Genomic DNA, 21,409 nt, shown 5'->3' on the forward strand with positions numbered 1-21,409 from the left:
GTAAGTTACATGATCTGTAGATATATTCCCCAGAGTAGGGGGGGAGATGTACTAAGCCTGAAAAGTGATAAATATCACTGTGATAAAGCACCAGCCAATCGGCTCCTAACTGCCATGTCACAGGCTGTGTTTGAAAAATGACAGTTAGGAGCCGATTGGCTGGTACTTTATCACAATGATATTTATCACTTTTCAAGCTTAGTACATCTGGCCCTAGAAGAGATATATATATAAAAAAAATATGATGATAAATTATATTAAAAATGTACAATTTGAAAGAACATTATGGAATCTATTATTCAGTATGGGCCTAATTCTGAATTGATCGCAGCAGCAAATTTGTTAGCAGTGTGGCAAAACCATGTGCACTGCAGGGGGGACAGATAAAACATGTGCAGAGAGAGTTAGATTTGGGTGGGGTGTATTCAAACTGAAATCTAAATTGCAGTGTAAAAATAAAGCAGCCAGTATTTACCCTGCCCAGAAACAAAATAACCCACCCAAATCTAACTCTCTGCAAATGTTATATATGCCCCCCCCCCCCTGCAGTGCACATGGTTTTGCCCAGTTGCTAACAAACTTGCTGCTGCGATCAACTCAGAATTACCCCCAAAGTCTCTAAGTTTTTTCTTCAGAGTTTTCTTTCCTATGATTTGGAACACCATTTTTAAATTTACTAAACAGCAATTAAATATGACACCTGCATTTCCCAACAATGCTGATGCATTTCCCTGAAGGGTGGCCATTAGGATGCTCTCTATATTGTATGCTGGTCACTAGCATGCTCTCATTTGTAAGGTGGTCACTCAGATGCTCTCTGTATTGAATGGTTTCACCAGGTTTCACTAGAATGCAATCTGTATTTTACACTAGAATGCTTATATTAAGTTATATATTGGTCACAATAATTATCTCTATGTTGTATGTCAGTTACTAGTACTACACTCTTTCTATTGTGTATTACTTGGATCAAAGCTTCAGCCTAACTCCCCCCACCCCCTTACCCCCCCACCCCCCCCGTGCCATCTTCCCAGCGCATCACACATAAACTTGATTTTTTCAAAAAATTATTAATATTCTAGACAGCACCACAATTTGCTATTTTAAGGATTAACAAACATATTTGTGATTGTTAATAATATGAACACAACAAATCTACAATTTGTAATCATAAACAGAGATTAAAAATAGATAGTATTTTGCCTTAGAAATGTACTTGGTATAAGTCTTGCTGGCACATAACCACACTAATCCTAGGAAATAGCCCTGTTAGACCAATTGATTATAAGGTTAACGCTGGAGATTTCTTCTATGGGTGGCAAAATGACTTATGTAGTTCATCACTTGGCAAAACTCTTTTCAACGTAAAGTAAGATTTACAGCTGCCACTACCTGTAGCATGACATGAAATAAAAATGTATCATTTAGAGATATACTGTACCTATTACAGGTTGAGTATCCCATATCCAGAATGCTCAGTACTGGAATACCTGTTATCCAGGGGGTCCACAGCGGGTTCGTAGCATTAGGAGGGGGGTCTACAAAGGATCTGGTGCATCGGCAGGGGGTCCGCAGCGGGTCTGGCACATCAGCAGAGGGGTCCTGGGTGTCTGCGGCGGGTCCTGGCAGCATTGATGGTGAGGGAATGGCTGTAAATCCACTCCCCCACCTGTCTGTGATTGGCCACGGTCTCCTGTGGCTTCATGGCGCCGACCGCATCATGACGTCACTACTGGGCTGAAATATTCTGGATACCAGATATTCCGTATTCCCTTTTTTTGTGTTGGTCCTGTCTACAGTTATTTGGTCCCACCTAGGCCTACATGAGACCACTCGTATTTTTATTCTTTTTCCCCAGGGTCATTTTAATTTCCCAATCTGCCCCTGTGTGATTCCATATAATAACCCCCAAAAATAGAAGATATTTACTTTTTTCGTCTTTCTGGATTTATGTATAACATTTTTCCGGATAATTGGTCTGATACCTAATTTGAAACTCTTGTGACTGCTAATTCAATATACAGTAGTTATAGCAAATAAACATTTGTGTTGTTTTTTATTATAATCACTTGTAAGTTTATGTTGCCTATCTGTGCATGGCAGGGACGTGCGGTGAGCTAAATGGCTCAGGAGGCACTGTCTAGCACCAGAGCCAGATTCAAACGCAGTATATGTGTCAAAGGGTACATCTGGACATTATATACAGGGGCAGCAGTATAAACTCATGTAAATTTGGTGAGTTTTGATCAGAGATGTGCGGGAAAGATAAGCAGGTGATTAGACTTCCAGAGATTTGACTTTAAGGATGATTAGAATAATGCTAAGAAGATATTTCAAACACATTCTTTGGATTTTTGATATACTTTATACAGTCAAAACTCTGACACAAACGTTAGTATGACAGGAAAGGTTCTGCCTCACCCCTCCGCATGTCACTGGTGCATGGTATAAAAAAGCAAAATAACTTATAAATGTGGCGATACTCTAGTAATGTCCCTCTGCGGGTTAAAGATTCAATTGTTAAAGGGGAAGAAGAGAGTAAGCAGTCCGTACCCTTACATTACCCAGTAACAGTACGTTTGAAGTGAAGATATGTGGATTCATTTTTGAGAATGGCAAAAAAAAATTAAGTGTATATCTATCTATCTATCTATCTATCTATCTATCTATCTATCTATCTATCTATCTGTCTGTCTGTCTGTCTGTCTGTCTGTCTGTCTGTCTGTCTGTCTGTCTGTCTGCCTGTCTGTCTGTCTGTCTGTCTGTCTGTCTGTCTGTCTGCCTATCTACATATCGGGTAAAACAAGTATTGAACACATCAAAATTTTTCTCAGTAAATATATTTGTAATGGGGCCATTGTAATTAACAACTCATGCAATCCACACATGCAAAGAAATCAAACCATAGATGTCCATAAATTGAGTTATGTGTAATAATGGGAAATGGCACAGGGAAAAAGTATTGAACACTTTTACTGAAATTTATTTCTGCTGCGGGGTACACTGGGCTCCACAAGGAAAGACATAGGGGGTGTAGAGTAGGATCTTGATCCGAGGCACCAACAGGCTCAAAAGCTTTGACTGTTCCCAGAATGCATAGTGCCGCCTCCTCTATAACCCCGCCTCCCTGCACAGGAGCTCAGTTTTGTAGTTGGTGCCGCAGATAGCTGGCACATAACAGAGGGGCTGCTCTGGGCAGCCCTAAGAAGAGCTTTTTTTGAGAAGAAAAGTGAAGACTTCAAGGGCTGTAGCAGTGCGTACATGTCTAGTGACATTCACTGCTGCAGCTCCATCTCTCCCCAGCGGCACTGTACACTCCCGAGCCCTGGTTGCTGGGTAACTACAGCAGGAGGCTCCGGAGTCAGGCACACACAACGGGGGCTCTCCGGGATTGTGTGGCCGCGCTTCGTGAGGTGGTGAGTGGGTCCTGCTCCCGGGACCTGGGCTTTATCGCGATCTGGCGCGGTCGGTGGGAGGCGGGCCGTGCGCGCTGGCGGTGGACACTGTGGCACTACAGGCGATCCCACTAGATCACCAGGGCATGGGTGCAGGTCAGGTTTTCTCTTAAAACCTTTTTTGTGTGTAGCCCGCAGTACCTGGTGGTTTTGCCAGCAGAGGGGATAAGGCTTAAACCTGGAGCCCCTCCCCCAGCCCCAGGGCGCCATTTCCAGCAAATGTTCCCGCCCTGGAGCTGCATATCTGTCTCTACCTCACTCCCTGTCAGTGTTTGGGCGCCATTTGTCTCAGCTACACTGTTTCTTGGACTGCTTGGGCAAATCCTCCTTTGACAAAGCCACCTGGTTGACAGCGCTGTGACTTTACATGACACTTAAGTATTCTACTGTACATGTCAATTAGACAGTGTTAGTTAAGAAAGAGTGCATTTAGTCTGGGTTCTCTTGTACAAGTACCCTGTGATATACATCCAGTTCTTACTGTGCAGTGTTATATCTATTGACTACTTAGCTATATATATAAGCTGGTCCAGTGCAGTATTATTGTTAGTAATAACCTCTGCATTGTATAACTGTGACTATATGTGTGTGCATTAGCTTGCTGAGTGGTTTCCATTTCGTGTCTCTCACTCAACTTGCTATCCCTATATTCTATAACCTGAGGGGGCTTGGTGCGTCAGGTTTTATAATTATGTAGGATTTTCACAAGATATACTTTAATATGTATTTTTCTCTGTGATTTTAGTCACCATATCTCTCCTGTATCCCTGCTTGTGCTGACTACACTGCGCAGGGGTTTGGGCAAGAGGTATTGTGCTGCTGACAATTGTACTGTGTTACCTGATACTGCAAGTTATATCATGTCTGCTTCTGAAGGTAACGGTTCTGGGGCTGAACACACTTCCGGTGTTGCTGAAGCCACAGATCCCTATGAGGAGACCATAGCAGCTGTGGGCTCTGGTTCTGGGGGCTCCTTGCCCCCCAGTAGGACTGTGGCAACGGGGGTGCATAATGACCCACCGTGGGCTACTTTCTCCACGCTTCTACATACGCTAGTTACTAAACCAACACCCCCTATGGGACCTCCTATGCCGATGCAACCGTATGTGGTCCCTGCAGCTAACCCGCAGTGGGCGGATAATTTGTCTGCTCAATTGAAGAAGTTGAACCAGTCCTTGACTACTAAAAAGTCTGACCCTCGCTCGCCTAAGACCAAGGGGTCCTCTAAGTGAGCTCTTATCTCCTCACAATCCACTGCTGTACCTGACACCTCATCTGATGAAGATGGCGCTTACACTGACCCCACAGATTCTGACACAGATACTGCTGAGGGGGAGGGTAGTTCACATGTGGATGTTCCTGATCTTTTGGAGGCTATTAAGTTGATTTTACAGATTACGGATGATCCCGAGCCATCCGCCCCTCCTAAGAAACCAGATAGGTTCAAGCATCAGAAGGTGGTTAAACAAGTTTTACCTCACTCTGACCACCTAGTGGATGTACGTCAGGAACCTTGGGGAAACCCGGGAAAGAAGTTTGTGCCTCAAAAGAAGATGCTGGCTCGCTATCCCCTCGCGCCAGAGCTGTCTAAAAATTGGGAAACGCCTCCTCCAGTAGACTCACATGTGGCTAGGATGGTGGTTTCCTCAGCTCTACCTGTCACTACCGTCACGTCTCTAAAAGAGCCTATGGATAAACATGTGGAGGGTTGTCTAAAAGTGATTTACACCCTCACGGGTGCTGCACAAAGGCCCACTATTGCAGCAACATTGGCTGCAGAGGCTAATGAAGCATGGGCCTTAGAGTTAGAAGCTGAAATCTCTTCTGACCATGCTAGACAATGCTTGTCATATATTGTCACAGCTTCTTACTGTATTAAAGAGGCGGCTTCTGATGCCGGTATCCTAGCAGCCAAGGCCTTTACTACATCAGTCCTGGCTCACCGGATATTGTGGCTGAGATCCTGGTCTGTGGATCTGGATTCTAGAAAAACCCTGGAGGTACTCCCTTTCAAGGGAGATATTCTGTTTGGGGAGGACTTAAATAAGATAGTGGCTGACTTGGCTACTGCCAAAACTGCCTGTCTGTCAAGTATCGCTCCTTCTGTGTCGAAGGCTAAAGGTACGTCCTTTCGCCCCTTTTGTCCTTCAGGTAAAGCAAAAGGTCAGGTGTACAAGAAGCAGGCCTGCACTTCCAAACCTGGTAAGCCGAAGCCCAAAAGAGCCTAGGCTGCCTGTCAGCCAGCTTCCAAGACCGATAAGCCTGCCGCATGACGGGCGGGCCTCCACCTGGGGGATCCCAAGGGTGGGGGGCCGGCTTCTAGGGTATCCCCAGGAATGGTTGAAGACCACTTCAGATGCCTGGGTATGGGAAGTCGTCACTCGAGGTTACGCCATAGCCTTCAAAAACTGACTCCCTCATCGATTTTGCCGGACAGACGTCCCGTTGGACCAGACAAAGGCAAACACTCTACATTCGGTGGTACAGACCCTCCTGGATACAGGAGTCGTAGTACAGGTGCCTCTTGCTCAGATGGGCCGGGGGTACTATTCTCCGCTGTTTCTGGTCCCGAAACCGAATGGGTCCTCCTGGCCCATTCTCAACCTCAAGGCATTGAACAGGTTTGTAAAAGTTTCCAAGTTCCGTATGGAAACCCTTCGCTCTATAGTTCTGGCCTTGGAACCTGGGTACTACATGGTCTCCCTGGACATACAGGATGCTTACCTGCATATTCCTATAGCAGTATCACATCAGTAATACCTGAGGTTTGCGATTGGCAACCTCCATTACCAGTTTCGGGCATTACCTTTTGGTTTAACTACGGCTCCGCAAGTCTTCACCAAAGTTATGGCGGTGATGACGGTGGTACTCCGTCGTCAAGGGGTCAGGATACTGCCGTATCTGGACGACTTGTTAATCCTGGCAAATTCCCCAGAACTTCTCCTACGTCATCTGGATATGACGGTCTGGTTTCTACAAGCCCACGGGTGGCTCATCAACTGGAATAAATCCTCCCTGGTCCCTGCTCAGAGCATGGTGCACCTGGGAGCGCTATTGGACACTCACAACCAGCAGTTGTTCTTGTCTCAGGAGAAAGTCCTGAAGCTTCAGGACAGGATTCGTTGCTTCCTTTCTCGTCCGCAAGGGTCAATACATTCGGCGATGCAGGTGCTGGGCCTCATGGTATCAGCATTCGACATGGTGGAGTATGCTCAATTCCATTATTGCCCCCTCCAGAGGCTGATTCTAGCCAAGTGGGACGGCCTACCTCACCGGATCAGGTCTCACATGATCTCATTGACTCCGGAGGTCCGTCTGTCGCTGCACTGGTGGCTCCAGGACCAATGATTGTGCAGGGCCCGTCCCTTCTGGATATCCGACTGGGTCCTGTTGATGACAGATGCCAGTCTCAGAGGTTGGGGAGCAGTACTGGAGTAACACTCCCTTCAGGGTCGGTGGACCAAGGAGGAATCTCCTCTCGATCAACATTCTGGAATTGCGGGTGGTCTTCAGTGCATTGACCCTGGCCCAGCATTTAATTCAGAACCGTCCTGTTCAAGTACAGTCGGACAACACCACCACAGTGACTTACATAAACAAACAAGGCGGCACTCAAAGCCGTTTGGCAATGAAGGAAGTCTCACGTATTCTACATTGGGCGGAACGCCATCTACCGGCCATATCGGCAATATTCATTCCGGGAGTCCTGAATTGGGAAGCGGACTTTCTCAGTCGTCAGGACGTACACGCCGGAGAGTGGGGCCTCCATCCAGAAGTGTTTCAACTCCTAGTGGAAAAGTGGGGCCTTCCATACGTGGATCTGATGGCGTCTCGACACAATCACAATGTTCCGGTCTTCGGAGCAAGGACAAGGGATCCTCAAGCAGCATTCGTGGATGCGCTGGCGGTGCCGTGGAGGTTTCGGCTGCCGTACGTGTTCCCTCCGGTGTCACTCCTGCCCAGGGTAATTCGGAAGTTCAAGCAAGAAAGATTAATTCTGCTTCTCATAGCTCCAGCGTGGCCCAGAAGGCACTGGTTCTCAGACCTGCAGGGCCTATCGTCAGAGCGTCCAATTCTACTTCCACAACGCCCAGACCTCCTCGTTCAGGGCACCTGTGTCGAGCAGAACCTAGCCCGGCTGTCTTTGACGTTGTGGCTCTTGAAGCTTCCGTCTTAAGGGCGAAAGGGCTTTCTGAGGCAGTCATTCAAACTATGTTGCGGGCCCGGAAACCAGCTTCTGCTCGGATTTACTATAGGGTCTGGCATGCTTACTTTGTTTGGTGCGCATCTAACAATTATGACGCTTCAAAGTTTAGTATAGCCAAGTTTTTGGCCTTTCTTCAGCATGGCCTGGACTTAGGCCTGCGTCTGGCCTCCCTCAAGGTTCAAGTATCTGCCTTGTCGGTGTGGTTTCAGAGAAAGATTGTGACCTTACCTGATATGCATACCTTTACTCAGGGTGTGTTGCGTATCCAACCTCCCTATGTCCCGCCTGTGGCTCCTTGGGACTTGTCGGTGGTTTTGGAGGCGTTACAAGAGTCTCCGTTTGAACCTCTTGGTTCAGCTGATCTTAATTGACTTTCCCTTAAGGTGGTGTTTCTGCTGGCTATTGCTTTAGCTAGAAGAGTGTCGGATTTGGGTGCCTTGTCTTGTAGTTCCCCATATCTGATATTTCACCGTGACCGGGCAGTTCTTAGGACTCGTCCCGGATATTTACCTAAGGTGGTTTCTTCGTTCCACCTTAACCAGGAGATTGTGGTTCCGGCACTTGTTTCTCCTGATCTGTCTCCCAAAGAGCGGTCTTTGGATGTGGTACGGTCTCTCCGTATCTATGTGAAGAGAACTGTTTCTATTAGGAAATCTGATTCTCTCTTTGTGCTGTTTGGATTTCACAAATGGGGCTGGCATGCTTACAAGCAAACTTTGGCCAGATGGATTAGAATGGTGATTGCACATGCTTATGTGAGGCCTGGTCTATCAGCTCCTGCTCTCATTACGGCCCATTCTACTCGGTCTGTTGGACCTTCTTGGGCGGCCCGCCGTGGTGCGACCCTTGAACAATTGTGCAAGGCGGCTACGTGGTACTCTGTGAACACGTTCATAAGGTTCTATGCCTTCGATACTGCCGCTTCCCAGGATGCTTCCTTTGGACGCCGGGTTCTTGTGCCCGCTACAGTGCGTCCCCTCCCATAAGGAACTGCTTTAGGACATCCCCTATGTCTTTCCTTGTGGAGCCCAGTGTACCCCGCAGCAGAAAATGAGTTTTATGGTAAGAACTTACCTTTGTTAAAACTCTTTCTGCGAGGTACACTGGGATCCACAAGGCGCCCACCCTGACGCACTTAGCTTATTTGGGTTGGTATGGTACTAGCCGGTGACACTTCTCCTGTCGTGAGAGTGTGGTGTATGTGGCTACTAACCGTTGTCGTCTCTTTTCCTGCTACTGCATTGGGCTGGTTAACTAAAAACTGAGCTCCTGTGCAGGGAGGCAGGGTTATAGTGGAGGGGCCGCTATGCATTCTGGGAACAGTCAAAGCTTTTGAGCCTGTTGGTGCCTCGGATCAAGATCCTACTCTACACCCCCTATGTCTTTCCTCATAGAGCCCAGTGTACTTCGCAGAAAGAGTTTTAACAAAGGTAAGTTCTTACCTTAATACTCGTTTTAATACTTTGTACAAAAGCCTTTGTTGGCAATGACAGCTTTCAGATGCAGCTTTATTTTCTTTCTCTAAAACCAATTGGGAGCAGGGCCGGACTGCCCATCTGGCACTTCTGTCAAATGCCAGAGGGGCCGATGGGCCGGTCCTGTCACACAGAAAGACGGGAAGGCCACGCACAGGGCAGCCTCCGGCTCTCTGGTCTGGCCACCCCCCCCACCCGTCTTCATGGAAATGGAGGTGTACCATGAGTTTACGCACCCCCCCCATTCGCGACACATCCCCTTGTGCCGTGTCACGCGCCCCCATCCGTATCCATGGAAATGGGGGCAGCTGTGAGTCCAAGCCCCCCTGACTCGTGTCACTCCCCCTTCGTTAGTGTCCACTTACCCCTTTTCGCGGTATGTGCATGCACGCACATGTCAGGGCTAATTTGGCCCCCAGTCCATCCATGATTGAGAGTGTACTTGGCTGTGTGTTTGGAATCACGGTCTTGCTGAAATGTCCACCTTTGTTTTCATCTTCAGCATCCTGTAGATGGCAGCAGATTTTTATCAAGAATGTCTCTGTACATTTTTCCATTCATACTGCCTTCAATTACATGAAGTATGCCAGTACCGTATGCTGAAAAACAGCTCCACACCATGATACTCCCACCTCCATACTTCACTGTTGGTATGGTGTTTTGGGGGTGATGTGCAGTGCCATTTCTTCTCCAAACATGGTGTGTATTATGGCATCCAAAGAGTTAAATTTTGGCCTCATCTAACCTGACTATATTCTCCCAGTATTTCATAGGCTTGTCCAAATATTGTGCAGTAAACTTTAAACAAGCTCCAACATGCTTTTTCGTCAGCAATTAAGTTTTGCGTGGCTAGCTTGCATATAGGCCATGGCGGTTGAGTATATTACTTATTGTTTTCTTTAAAACAATTGTACTTGCAAATTCCAGGTCTTTCTGAAGCTCTCCACAAGTTGTCCTTTGGCTCTTGGACAACTGTACTTTTAATTCTTTTCATTCATCTGTCAGAAATCTTGCGAGGAGCACACGGTCATGGTCGGTTTATGGTGAAATGATGTTCTTTCCACTTCTCAATTATGGCCCCAACTGTGCTCACTGGAACATTCAGAAGTTTAGAAATCCTTCTGTAACCAATGCCATCAGTATGTTTTGCAACAATAAGGTTGCAAAGGTCTTGAGAGAGCTCTTTGCTTTTACCCATCATGAGATGTTTCTTGTGTGACACCTTGGTAATGAGACACCTTTTTATAGGCCATCATTTGGGACTGGACCACCTTACATTAATTTGCTCTGACAAGGAGCATGATTGCTTTCTAATTACTGATAGATTTCAGCTGGTGTCTTGACTTTCCATGCCTTTTTGCACCTCCCTTTCTTCATGTGTTCAATCATTTTTCCCTGTGTCATTTCACATTATTACATGACTTAATTTATGGACATCTTTGGTTTGATTTCTTTGCATGTGTGGATTACAAGGGTTGTTTTTGACATATGGTGAAAATTTACTTTCAATAGCCCCATTACAAATATATGTACTGAGAAAAATGTTGATGTGTTACTTATTTTACCCACTGTATATTTCTATGAATGCAGAAGTAGATATTGAACTCAGAGCTCGCCATCAGGTTACTTTTTCCCAGAACCCAAATATGCATTCTCCTGTATGAAAAAGATCAGCACAGTATTAAGACAAGTGAAAGTGGAGTAAATCTTCATGCGTTATATTAAAATTGGAATAAGTTCTCTCTACAATACAGACATTGAGAGGGCAGGTATTGAAAAAAGAATAAAATGAGTTTGCTTTACGTGATTGTCTTTCCTGGACAGGAGCCTGTAGCTGATCATTCTTTTTTCTTGGACTATGACTGTTTAATCTCTGTTTTTGTGAACACATTAGGCAGACATATGATAAATTACACCATGCACTTAGCATAACTAAAAGTCAAGGCTGGTTTTGTTCCCCTTCTTTTGTTAATAGAAGAGAGGAAGGGAAAATAGAGAAAGAGCAATACTGTAGTATGCAGTACGAAAGGGAGAGATTGTGTAAGGAGAGGAAAGGGCACAATGGAGAACAGGATTTACACTCCCTAATTGTGTGATAATCCAGGGAGCCAAATTTGTATAACATATTAAACATCTAAATACATAGACAGAAAACTGTGTGGCATTATTACAAGTAGTAAAAATATTTTGACATTACATTTATCTGAATGAATAAAATATGGTGACGGTTGAATGATCGGGTAGTTCAACTCTCCTAATTCCACACATCTCATGCAGCCGGTAGGGTAGTGTCAGCATAGAAAATTTGATGAAAAGAGTGCACCCAATACACGTAATTGGTGGTAGAATGGCTTCCTAGTTTGCCAAAGATGCGGAATGCCGGCCAAACTCGGCCTTTTTGCAAAACCATGCCTTGTAAATGACTATCACTTTAAAAAACCTGCAAACTCAGACGCCATTACATTCCACTGTATATCTTTATAAACAACAATAAACTGCCATTATTTACTATCTCACAAACCCGTAGGGCGGTAATCAAATGATATATCACGCCCAATCTCCTTTTTAAAATGATCCCCGTTATCGTGCATATCGCACCCATAGTAATCAGGTTTAGCTGCATAAAGGGTTGGGTGCCTTCACTACCCCGGGGGTATCAAACTGAAATTATTATATCATGCCTGTCAGCAGAAACTGAACGGGTGTGGAAATGGGTGAAAATAATTGAATTACCACCCTAAAATCACAGTGAAATCACAAACACAGACCACAACTCATTAATGGGAAGGAAGGAAAACCAGATCAGGGAGGCCACCTTCCCATAGATCCACTGGACACCAAAAATGTGTTACTCAAATAATAAACAGCTATGTAAAGGGGCAACATAAACAGGTGCCAACGAGGTTTATACTGTATATGTACTATATATATATATATATATATATATGTGTGTGTGTGTGTGTGTGTAATATGTACCCTTTTTTATCTTGTAGTAATACTATTTAATATCTTCTTTAATATTTAATATCTTTTTAGCCTGACAAGAAAGACAACGAATCTGTAAGTCATCGAATCAAGCCTGTGTTTCAGGAGGATCCTATCTTTAGACGTCAGACATCTTACCAGCACTCTGCTGTGCATATTCCGACAGACATTTACGAGGGCTGTAAGTTACCTTAATACCAACTTCTTTTGCAAATATATAGTATTGTATGTATGTATGTATTGTATATGTACCAAATAATATACTGGTATTATGTATAGTGGTTGTTTTATTATATTTAACATTACCCTCTAGTATCAAGACATTAGATTCTCCTTGTGCCTGCCCCGTACTTGCCTACTCTTCCGGAATTGCCGGGAGGCTCCCGAATATCAAGGGGGCAGGTCTCCTGCAACTTGTTTGCACCCCCCGCAGTACTCTGCATCCGCCTGCAACGGGGGTAATGACTGGATTTGTGCGTCATCATAGCCCAGTCCTCCGCTTTGCAGTGTTTGTAATGTGAACATCGTATAGCAGGGCCGCAATGACGTGTTCGTATCTCCACACCCCTAACTGCCCCCTTTTCCCGAGACCCGCCCAGTGGCAAATGACCTGGGTGCTCCCTCCTGGAGGGAGCAGAAGATAGTTGGCAAGTATGGCCTCCCCCAACCCCTGCAGATGTGTCACAATGAGTGAGCGGGGCTGGGAAAACCAGGAAAAGAGGCAGGATCACTAGAACCAGGAAAGCAGACAGACCAGTGAAATATTATGGGTCAAAGTACCTTTAATTCTGACAGTTTATATGGTTGTTTAGCACATTAAACATTTTATTTTCAATATTATTATTTATGGGTGGTCTTCAGTTTGCCGGCTGTCGGGGTCCCGGCGCACAGTATACTGGCGCCGGAATCCCGACAGCCAGCATACCGACACCGTTTCTCCCTCTTGGGGATCCACGACCCCTCTGGAGGGAGAATAGATAGCGTGGCGAGCCCACAAGGGGCTCGTTTGCGCTCGCCACGCTGTCATTATGCCGGCGGTCGGGATTCCGGCGCCGGTATGCTGTGCGCCGGGACCCCGATAGCCGGCATACCATACTACACCTTTATTTATTACTAAAGTTATTTTTACTTCATAATATTACAAATGTCTCCTTTCTTACTGATGTTTCAATTGCGCAAAATAGTCCCTCTCGGCGTGCCAGATCACATGCTACTGCTTAACTCAAATTGTGCATCTTATTCACATAATAAAAAAAAAGCTACATTACTAATGTACACTGATCAATTAGGTTGTGAGACATTTGTGCATCTGTGTGCGACTGAGTCTGAATCTATGTGAAAGGGCTGCAATGTTGTAAAGGGTGGCCATGGTCTTTCCCCACACCGAGTTCTGTTGCACTCAGGGCCGGTGCAAGGTTTCTCGGCACCCTAGGCAAAACTTCTGCCTACTGCCCCTTCCCCCTACCCACCCTTCAGATGAAATGCATGCTGCTGCTCTCCCCCACCCCCAGTTTGTTGCATGGCTGCTCTCTTCTACCCATCTCCCCAGTCTGTGTGGGTGCCTGCTACTCTCACACTCCCCCCCCCACTCTGTTAAAAGTCTGCTGTTCTATTCCCCTCACCGTCTGTATGCATGCTGCTGTTCATCCCCCTATACTGTGTGCATGCCTGCTGCTCATATCCCCCCCTCACTGGACTCAAATGCAGAGAATGCACTGTGCAGCCACTTTACCTGCAGGCTGCGATGCAGAGTTGGGCAGGGCCGAAACTAGGATTTTCGGCACCCGGGGCAAGGCAGTAATTTGGCGCCCGCCCCCCACCCAAAATAAATAAATAAATAAATAAATAATAATAAAATTAAATAAAAAAAGGGGATACTACTGGACAATATTCCCCTATGTGCCTCAAATACCCTAAGCGTCACATGCACCTCCAGCGTGTTCAACTACATGCTCCTCTGTGTGTCCCCATACATTGCACTATATCACTGCACCTTATCATAACACTTCATCACTGCAATACATTCCCCTATCCACTGCACTATGGGGTAATTCAGACCTGATCACTCGCTAGCTTTTTTACAGTGCTGTGATCAGGTCAGAACTGCACATGCATATGCACTGCAATGTGCAGGTGCGTCACATGTGTACAAACTAGTGGATCGCCACTCAGCGATGGGTTTGTGCGAAGGATCCATTTGCACGGCAGTTTGCAAGGAGTTTGACAGGAAGAAGGTTTGTGGGTGGCAGTTGACCATTTTCAGGGAGTGGTTAGAAAAATGCAGGCGTGTCCAAGCGTTTGCAGGGAGGGTTCCTGACGTCAATTCCGGTCCTGGACAGGCTGAAGTGATTGCAGCGGCTGAGTAAGTCCTGGGCTACTCAGAGACTGCACAAAATCTGTTTGTTCAGCTCTGCTACACATGCGTTCACACACTAGCAAAGTGAAAATACACTCACCTGTGGGCGGCGACTATCTGTTTGCAGTAGTGCAAAAAAACCCTAGCGAGCGATCAGGTCTGAATTAGGCCCTATATCACTATACTACATCCCCTACACACTGAACTACATCACTACACTACATGTCCCTATGTGCTGCACTACATACCCTATGTGCTACATGACATCGCTACACTACATCCCTTTATATGCTACACCACATCAGTGCACTTCAGGCCCCTATATACTGCTATACATTACTACACTACATACCCTATATAGTACACTACATCACTGCACTACACCCCCCTATATGCTACACTAAATCCCCCCATCTGGGAGGCAAAGCGGAGGTTGATACTGCTAAAAGGGAGCACATTGCACTTCTATAGCTTGTACGATGCACCGCACGCTAGTCGCAGCACTGCATGGCAAAAAAGAGAGTTTAAGACAGTAGCTGACATAGGAGAGATCCCAGTTACTGGAGCTCACCCACACAGCGTCGGAGCCAGCTGCGGGCAGACAGGTGGGTCAGATACATTGCCCTGGGAGCTGTCTCCTGTCTCACTGGATCAGCACAGCACTGTCTGTAAAAAACAAAATAAAATAACTCTGTATAGATTGTAAGCTTGCGAGCAGGGCCTTCCTACCTCTATGACTGTTTGTTATTACCCAGTTGTGTTATATCATTTTATTTCCAATTGTAAAGCGCAATGGAATTTGCTGCGCTATATAAAAAACTGTTAATAAATAAAAATAATAATAAATAAACCTGCTCCTCTGTAACTCTTTGGCACCCCCTCAAATCCTGCCCCCTTAGCGCCCTTCCCCCCCCCCCCCCCCCAGTTACGGCCCTGAGTTGAGGCTGAGTAGTCTGTGAAAGAGCCTGGAATGAAGAGCAGTGCCGCATGTCACCCCCAGCCAGGACTCCATGAGCTGTCACAGTTACTGCCTGTGCCGTGTGGAGGCGGAGCTGGAGGCTGCAGTACGGGAGCTTAGCAGTCACGGCTACTGTAAGATATGAGAGCCGAGGGAATGCAGTGGCCGTGAAAGATAGGACCACGCTACCTTTTTCAGGCAGCTGTAGCAGGCCGACCCTCAGGTCCCGGAGGAAGCTCCGGCCCTGGTTGCACTTCATCTGTGACTTTGAACATGTGGGAAACCAATTCCTGTTAGGTTAAAGGGGATGTAGTTAATTTGATCGCTGTCGGGATCCTAGCAGTCAGGTTACTGTCGCTGGAATCCCGACAGTCGACATTGCCGCCTGCCGGCACATGGCACATGGGCAATTCCCACTCGTCCACGACACCCATAGAGTGGGAATAGAATATGAGCCTGCAGCGTGGCGAGCGTAGCAAGCCTGCAAGGGGCTCTTTGTGCTCACCCTACTTCTGGCATTCTGGCAGGCGAGGTGCCGCTGTCAGGATATTGACAGCCAGCACCCGTCCGCCGGGAATATGTATGTATTCTGGTTAAAGTCACAGCCTCTAATATAATGTTTTGTTGCATCTGGGATGTGACTAAGACTGAAAATTTAAAGGAGAATATGGTGTGCTGCACCTCTCGGAGTGTCTCAGCCACGCTGTGCGATTCTCGCTCCACATAGCACACAGACACCCAGTAAGTGCGGACACATCTGTTATTGAAATCAAATGAATTCATTTGTAAGAATATAGCAAATATACCTTAATCTTTCATAACAAATCTTTATTTTTTTGTAATTCTCATAGAAAACAATATGCACAAAGTACAATATTTAATCCACCACTGTTAAAGAATCAGATTATAGCTCTATAGTAGTTTACTGTGATGAAAGTACAGACTTACGGTTCCTTATAACCAAGTTGTTTCTAAAGGTCCAGGAGCGACGTCGCCTAGTGTTTCCCCTCCAGGGCCGGGCGGTCAGCAGCCGCCCATACACACTGAGCGTTATGACCGCTCATATCGCTCAGTGACGTCACGCAGCGGCCGGCTGTGCATGCAGCTCCTGGACAGCAGTCCAGATCGAGCATGCATGCACTGCCGACAGTGACGATCATTGCCGACCCGCGAGGCCGCGCATCGTTCGTCGCTGGCATCATACACACTGGACGAGAAAATAAGCAATGTCGCTCAGGAAGGGGGAAAATGAGCGATGTCGCTCAGGGAGGGGGAAAATTAGCGATGTCGCTCATTTTATCGGCAAGTGTGTATGGGCCTTAATCTCGGTTTTTGGCAAAACATTTATAATAATCATTGCATTATAAAACACCAGGCTCAAAACAACTTTGTTTTAAATATCCTTCCAATAAAATATTATGTACAGCATTGCAGGTTGTGGTGTTATTATATGGGCTTTCTTAGCTACGCAGAAGTCTGATGATGTATGTGCGCTTATATCCTGACATATCAGTACACTGCTGAAGCGGCATATGTGCCTAATTGAGGAATCTGCCCTCTGTGGCAAGTGCATGGGGCAAGGCCACACCATTTTCAACATCTTTACCCCATCTCAAGTTGCTGTAGAACAACTTGAACCTGTTTCCTGTGTTCAGTTATAGAGTAGGAAACAATTTAAAAGTAATGCAAGAATAACCAAAGATCTGCTTAAAAGTATTTTACTATATCAATCTCTAATTTAAAGGATATCATATTTCCTGTAATTTAACTAAAATGCTATGACAAGGTATAGTCATTGTTAAGCAGATTCCATTGCTTTGCTATATTATTTAGGTAAACATGTATCAATCCTTCCAAATAGGAGAAGTACAAGTGTTACCCATAACAACCAGATTGTACCTATATTTTTATAGATTGTACTAGATAAAGCTAGACTCTATCTCAGCTAGAATCTGAATGGTTGCTGTAGGTAACTTCTACCTTGCCTACTTTTGAAATTAAGTTTCAGGGAGATCATAGCTGGCATCGTTGAGGGGGCATGTCACATTCTGCCCAAGGGGCGTGTCTAGTTGCACCTATGGGATTATCTAATTATCTATTGTCATTACACAGCAGGGCTACACTGACAGCTACATTACGCAGCAGGGCTGCACACCAATATCACAGCTACATTACACAGCAGGGCTGCACACCGACATCACAGCTACATTACGCAGCAGGGCTGCACACCGATATCACAGCTACATTACACAGCAGGGCTACACACCGACATCACAGCTACATTACACAGCAGGGCTGCACACCAATATCACAGCTACATTACACAGCAGGGCTGCACACCGACATCACGGCTACATTACACAGCAGGGCTGCACACCGATATCACATCTACATTACACAGCAGGGCTACACACCGACATCACGGCTACATTACACAGCAGGGCTGCACACCGATATCACATCTACATTACACAGCAGGGCTACACACCGACATCACGGCTACATTACACAGCAGGGCTACACACCGACATCACGGCTACATTACACAGCAGGGCTACATAGTGTATCACACAGTGTAGTGAGGTGATGTGTGTGTGTGTGTGTGTATGTATATATATATATATATATATATATATATATATATCCATCCAAAAAGCAGTGTGTACAGGTGCACTGGTAATTAAAAGGTAATAGTTCTCAGTCCACAGGTAATCCACTCTGGGGCTGTAGCACAGGTGTACATCAACACCGCAGCAACTCTCCTTAGAAGGCTCAGGACTCTTATGGGCATTAAATAGCTAGAATAGAGGGGGTCATGACACTGCTATGTGGGGAGGGGGGAGGCAGACACATGGGGAAGTTTTCACTGGCTGGCTGTTCCTCCTCCCCTATACACAGTGTATGTCTGTATATATATATATATATATATATATATATATATATATAGAATAGTGAAGAGAGTGCGCTCATAGTGCAGATCAATTTTTATTTAAAAACACAAATTAAATAAAAACATCAAGTAATTCTACAGGACTCGTACCCTGGACAACCCACACCGTGGGCAGATTAGCAGACGGTATAATACATTCCACAATGGCAAAACTGCATACCGCTGACACATGGACCCGGGACCTTACACCGCGCCGGCTGAATATTTTCCATATAGCAGTTTCCATATATCAGCCTCCCCCTTCCCCATAGCAGCCTCAAGGGCCCCACTCTCCATGTCTCTGCCTCCCCTTCCCCTCACAGCAGTGTCATCAGCCTCTGTGCCTCCACACTCTATGTATTTGTCTCCCCCCTTTGCAGTGTCATCAGCCCCTGAGCCCTCACTCTCTATGTATCTGCCTCCCACCTCCACCCATAGCAGTGTCATCAGCCACTGAGGCCCCACTCTCCATATCTCTGCCTCCCCCATAGCAGTGTTATCAGCCCCTTGAGCCCCCACTCTCCTTGTCTCCACCTCCCCCCTCCCCCTCACATAGCAGTGTTATCAGCTCCTTGAGCCCCCACTCCATGTTTCTCCACCCCCTCCTCAATAGTAGTGTTATCAATTCCTGAGCCCCCACTTTCCTTGTCTCTTCCTCCCCTCTCATCCAGCTTTTACATCTTTGTTGTGTCTTTCCCATGCTGCGCCAAGTCCTGCAGCTGCTTCTCCTTACAGGCTCTGTCTATGTCTGGAAGATCAGCAGCTTCAGGCAGGCAGTGAAAGTAAACACTTCCTGTCTAGGCTCGTCTGAGCAGTGAGCAGAACACAGGTTAGTGTGGGGTTTCCAGGTTTGTCCTTGATTGCTCCTCTTGTGTAGGGCTGCAGGTCCTGTCCCCATCACGCATGTGCAGTGCAGGGCAGTGGGGAATCTGTGGTTTAGTTTGAGTTTTGCGAGGCGGCAGTAGACTCCACCATGTATCGGGAGTCTCCCACAATTTGCAGGAAGGTAGGCATCTGTGCTTCTACAATTGTTCTCTTTAGAATGTTTGATACTTTCCACATAGAGAGAGGAGTTATCCATGCATCCTTCCAAGATACAAACTATAACATAGGCTTTTCTTGTTAAATTAACAACAATTCAAAGATTTTGTTGTTGTTTTTCAATTCATTGTTGCCACTTCCTCCATAGTAGTTCCCATTAGCCCTTTCTTGGAAAAGAATAAACCCTTTTAGACTGGTCCATTGAAGCAGTTAAGACCTTCCATAGACTGATCTTTTATAACTAATCCCCAAAACAGACAGTGAAATAGATCTTAACACAGTATCTTATGTGCTAAACCTCTCAACTCAGTCTGACTGGGTTCATATCCTGCCATTAATGATGTTATGAATGTAGATGTATTCCTTTTTAATCTTTGGGAACATTATTCCAGATTCTGGTGAATTGAATTGTCATGGAGTTTGTTTCATATATGTCTATTGAATAAGAAATTGAGAACAATTTTAGATGTCTGCCATAGAATAAAATGAAAAAAAAAAAAAAAAAAAAAAAAGAAAATAAAAATAAAAATTATGAAGTCCCATTAGAGGAATAATATTACAGGTTGAGTCTCCCATATCCGTAATTTCTGAAATGGGCAACACCTGTACTTCTCCTCTTTAGAAGGATTGATACAAGTCTCCCTTAATAATATAGCAAAGAAATGGAATCTCCCTAACAATGAATACAACTTGTCATTGCATTTTAGTTAAATTAAATGAACTATGATATTCTATAAATTAGAGCTTGATATAATAAAATACTTTTATGGTTATGTTTGCATTACTTTAAAAATAAAATCCTATTATATACTAGAACACAGGCAACAGGTTCAAGTTGTTCTACAGCAGCTTGGGTTGGGGTCAAATGTTGTAAATGGTGTGGTCGTGCCCCATACAGATGTCCCAGAGGGCAGGTTCCTAAATTACTACAGGCACGTATGCCGCTTCAGCAGTGTCCTTACCTGGCATTATGAAAGGAGTGCGGTCATTAGGTCAACCACTATTGGTCGACATTCATTAGGTCAACATGGTCAGTAGGTCGACATGCATTTTTCACATTTTTTTAATTATTTTTCATACTTTACGATCCACGTGGACTATGACTGGGAATAGTAACCTGTGCCAAGCGTAGCGAGGCACCTTGCCTGAAGCATGGCGAGTGAAGCGAGCGAAGCGAGGAGACACGGTGCACTAATTGGGGTCCCCCGTCACTTTGCAATGGAAACGACACCAAAAAAAGTTAAACAACTAATGTTGACCTTTTTCCATGTCAACCTTGTTCATGTCGACCTAATGACTGTGTCGACCTAGTCACTGTCAATAGTGGTTGACCTAATAACTGTCGACCTAATGACTGTCGACCCTATGACCCATACCCGATGTAAGTGCATGTACATCATCAGACTTCTGCGTATCTATGAAAGCCCATATAATAACATCACACACCTTTAATTCTGCATATAATAGTTTATTGGAAAGATGTGCTCTCAAGCAGTCAGATGCAAATGATGTCTGACCCTTAAAAATGTGAAATATTCATTACTTATGTGGCTTGAATAACGGTAATCAAGTGTGTAACTAGTAACTATTATAGGTACTGGGAGTGCAGCTGCTATAGGGCCTAGAACTGAGAGGGGACACCTTCCCTGTCACAGTTACATGTGTTATATGGTAATGATTTGAGTACCACATGCAGGAAATACAGTACCATCCCGATTACGCTTACTTACAGAGTGCCGCGGCATAGCATATCATAGCAGGGAGTGTGTGTATGCACATTCCCACTAACCATATGCTATGAATGGGGAAGCCAGTGACTGCAAGAGGCTGCTGGAACTCTGCCTCCTTGCAACAATGTAAATACATGCCGGAATTGATTTGCTGAAATCACCATTCCTGTATCATTGTATATCTTGTGGATTTTTACAATTTTTGTTTCAAATCTCAAAAATCTAGGAAAGGGAAATCCACATTAACATTGCCAAAAAAAGAAACTCACTGTT

General features: G+C 45.4%; 1 protein-coding gene across 7 annotated transcripts in view; it reads left to right on the forward strand.

Annotated features, from left to right (window-relative positions):
- CACNA2D1 (calcium voltage-gated channel auxiliary subunit alpha2delta 1) overlaps nt 1-21,409 on the forward strand; it is a 1,227,493-nt gene that overhangs the window by 617,988 nt on the left and 588,096 nt on the right. For all 7 annotated transcript variants that reach the window (XM_063926939.1, XM_063926941.1, XM_063926940.1 and 4 more), the window contains one exon: nt 12,174-12,303. In XM_063926939.1, the coding sequence (XP_063783009.1) occupies nt 12,174-12,303 (130 nt within the window). The remainder of the gene's footprint in view (nt 1-12,173; nt 12,304-21,409) is intronic.

Source organism: Pseudophryne corroboree, chromosome 6 (assembly GCF_028390025.1).
Source record: "Pseudophryne corroboree isolate aPseCor3 chromosome 6, aPseCor3.hap2, whole genome shotgun sequence".
NCBI classification, from domain to species: domain Eukaryota; kingdom Metazoa; phylum Chordata; class Amphibia; order Anura; family Myobatrachidae; genus Pseudophryne; species Pseudophryne corroboree.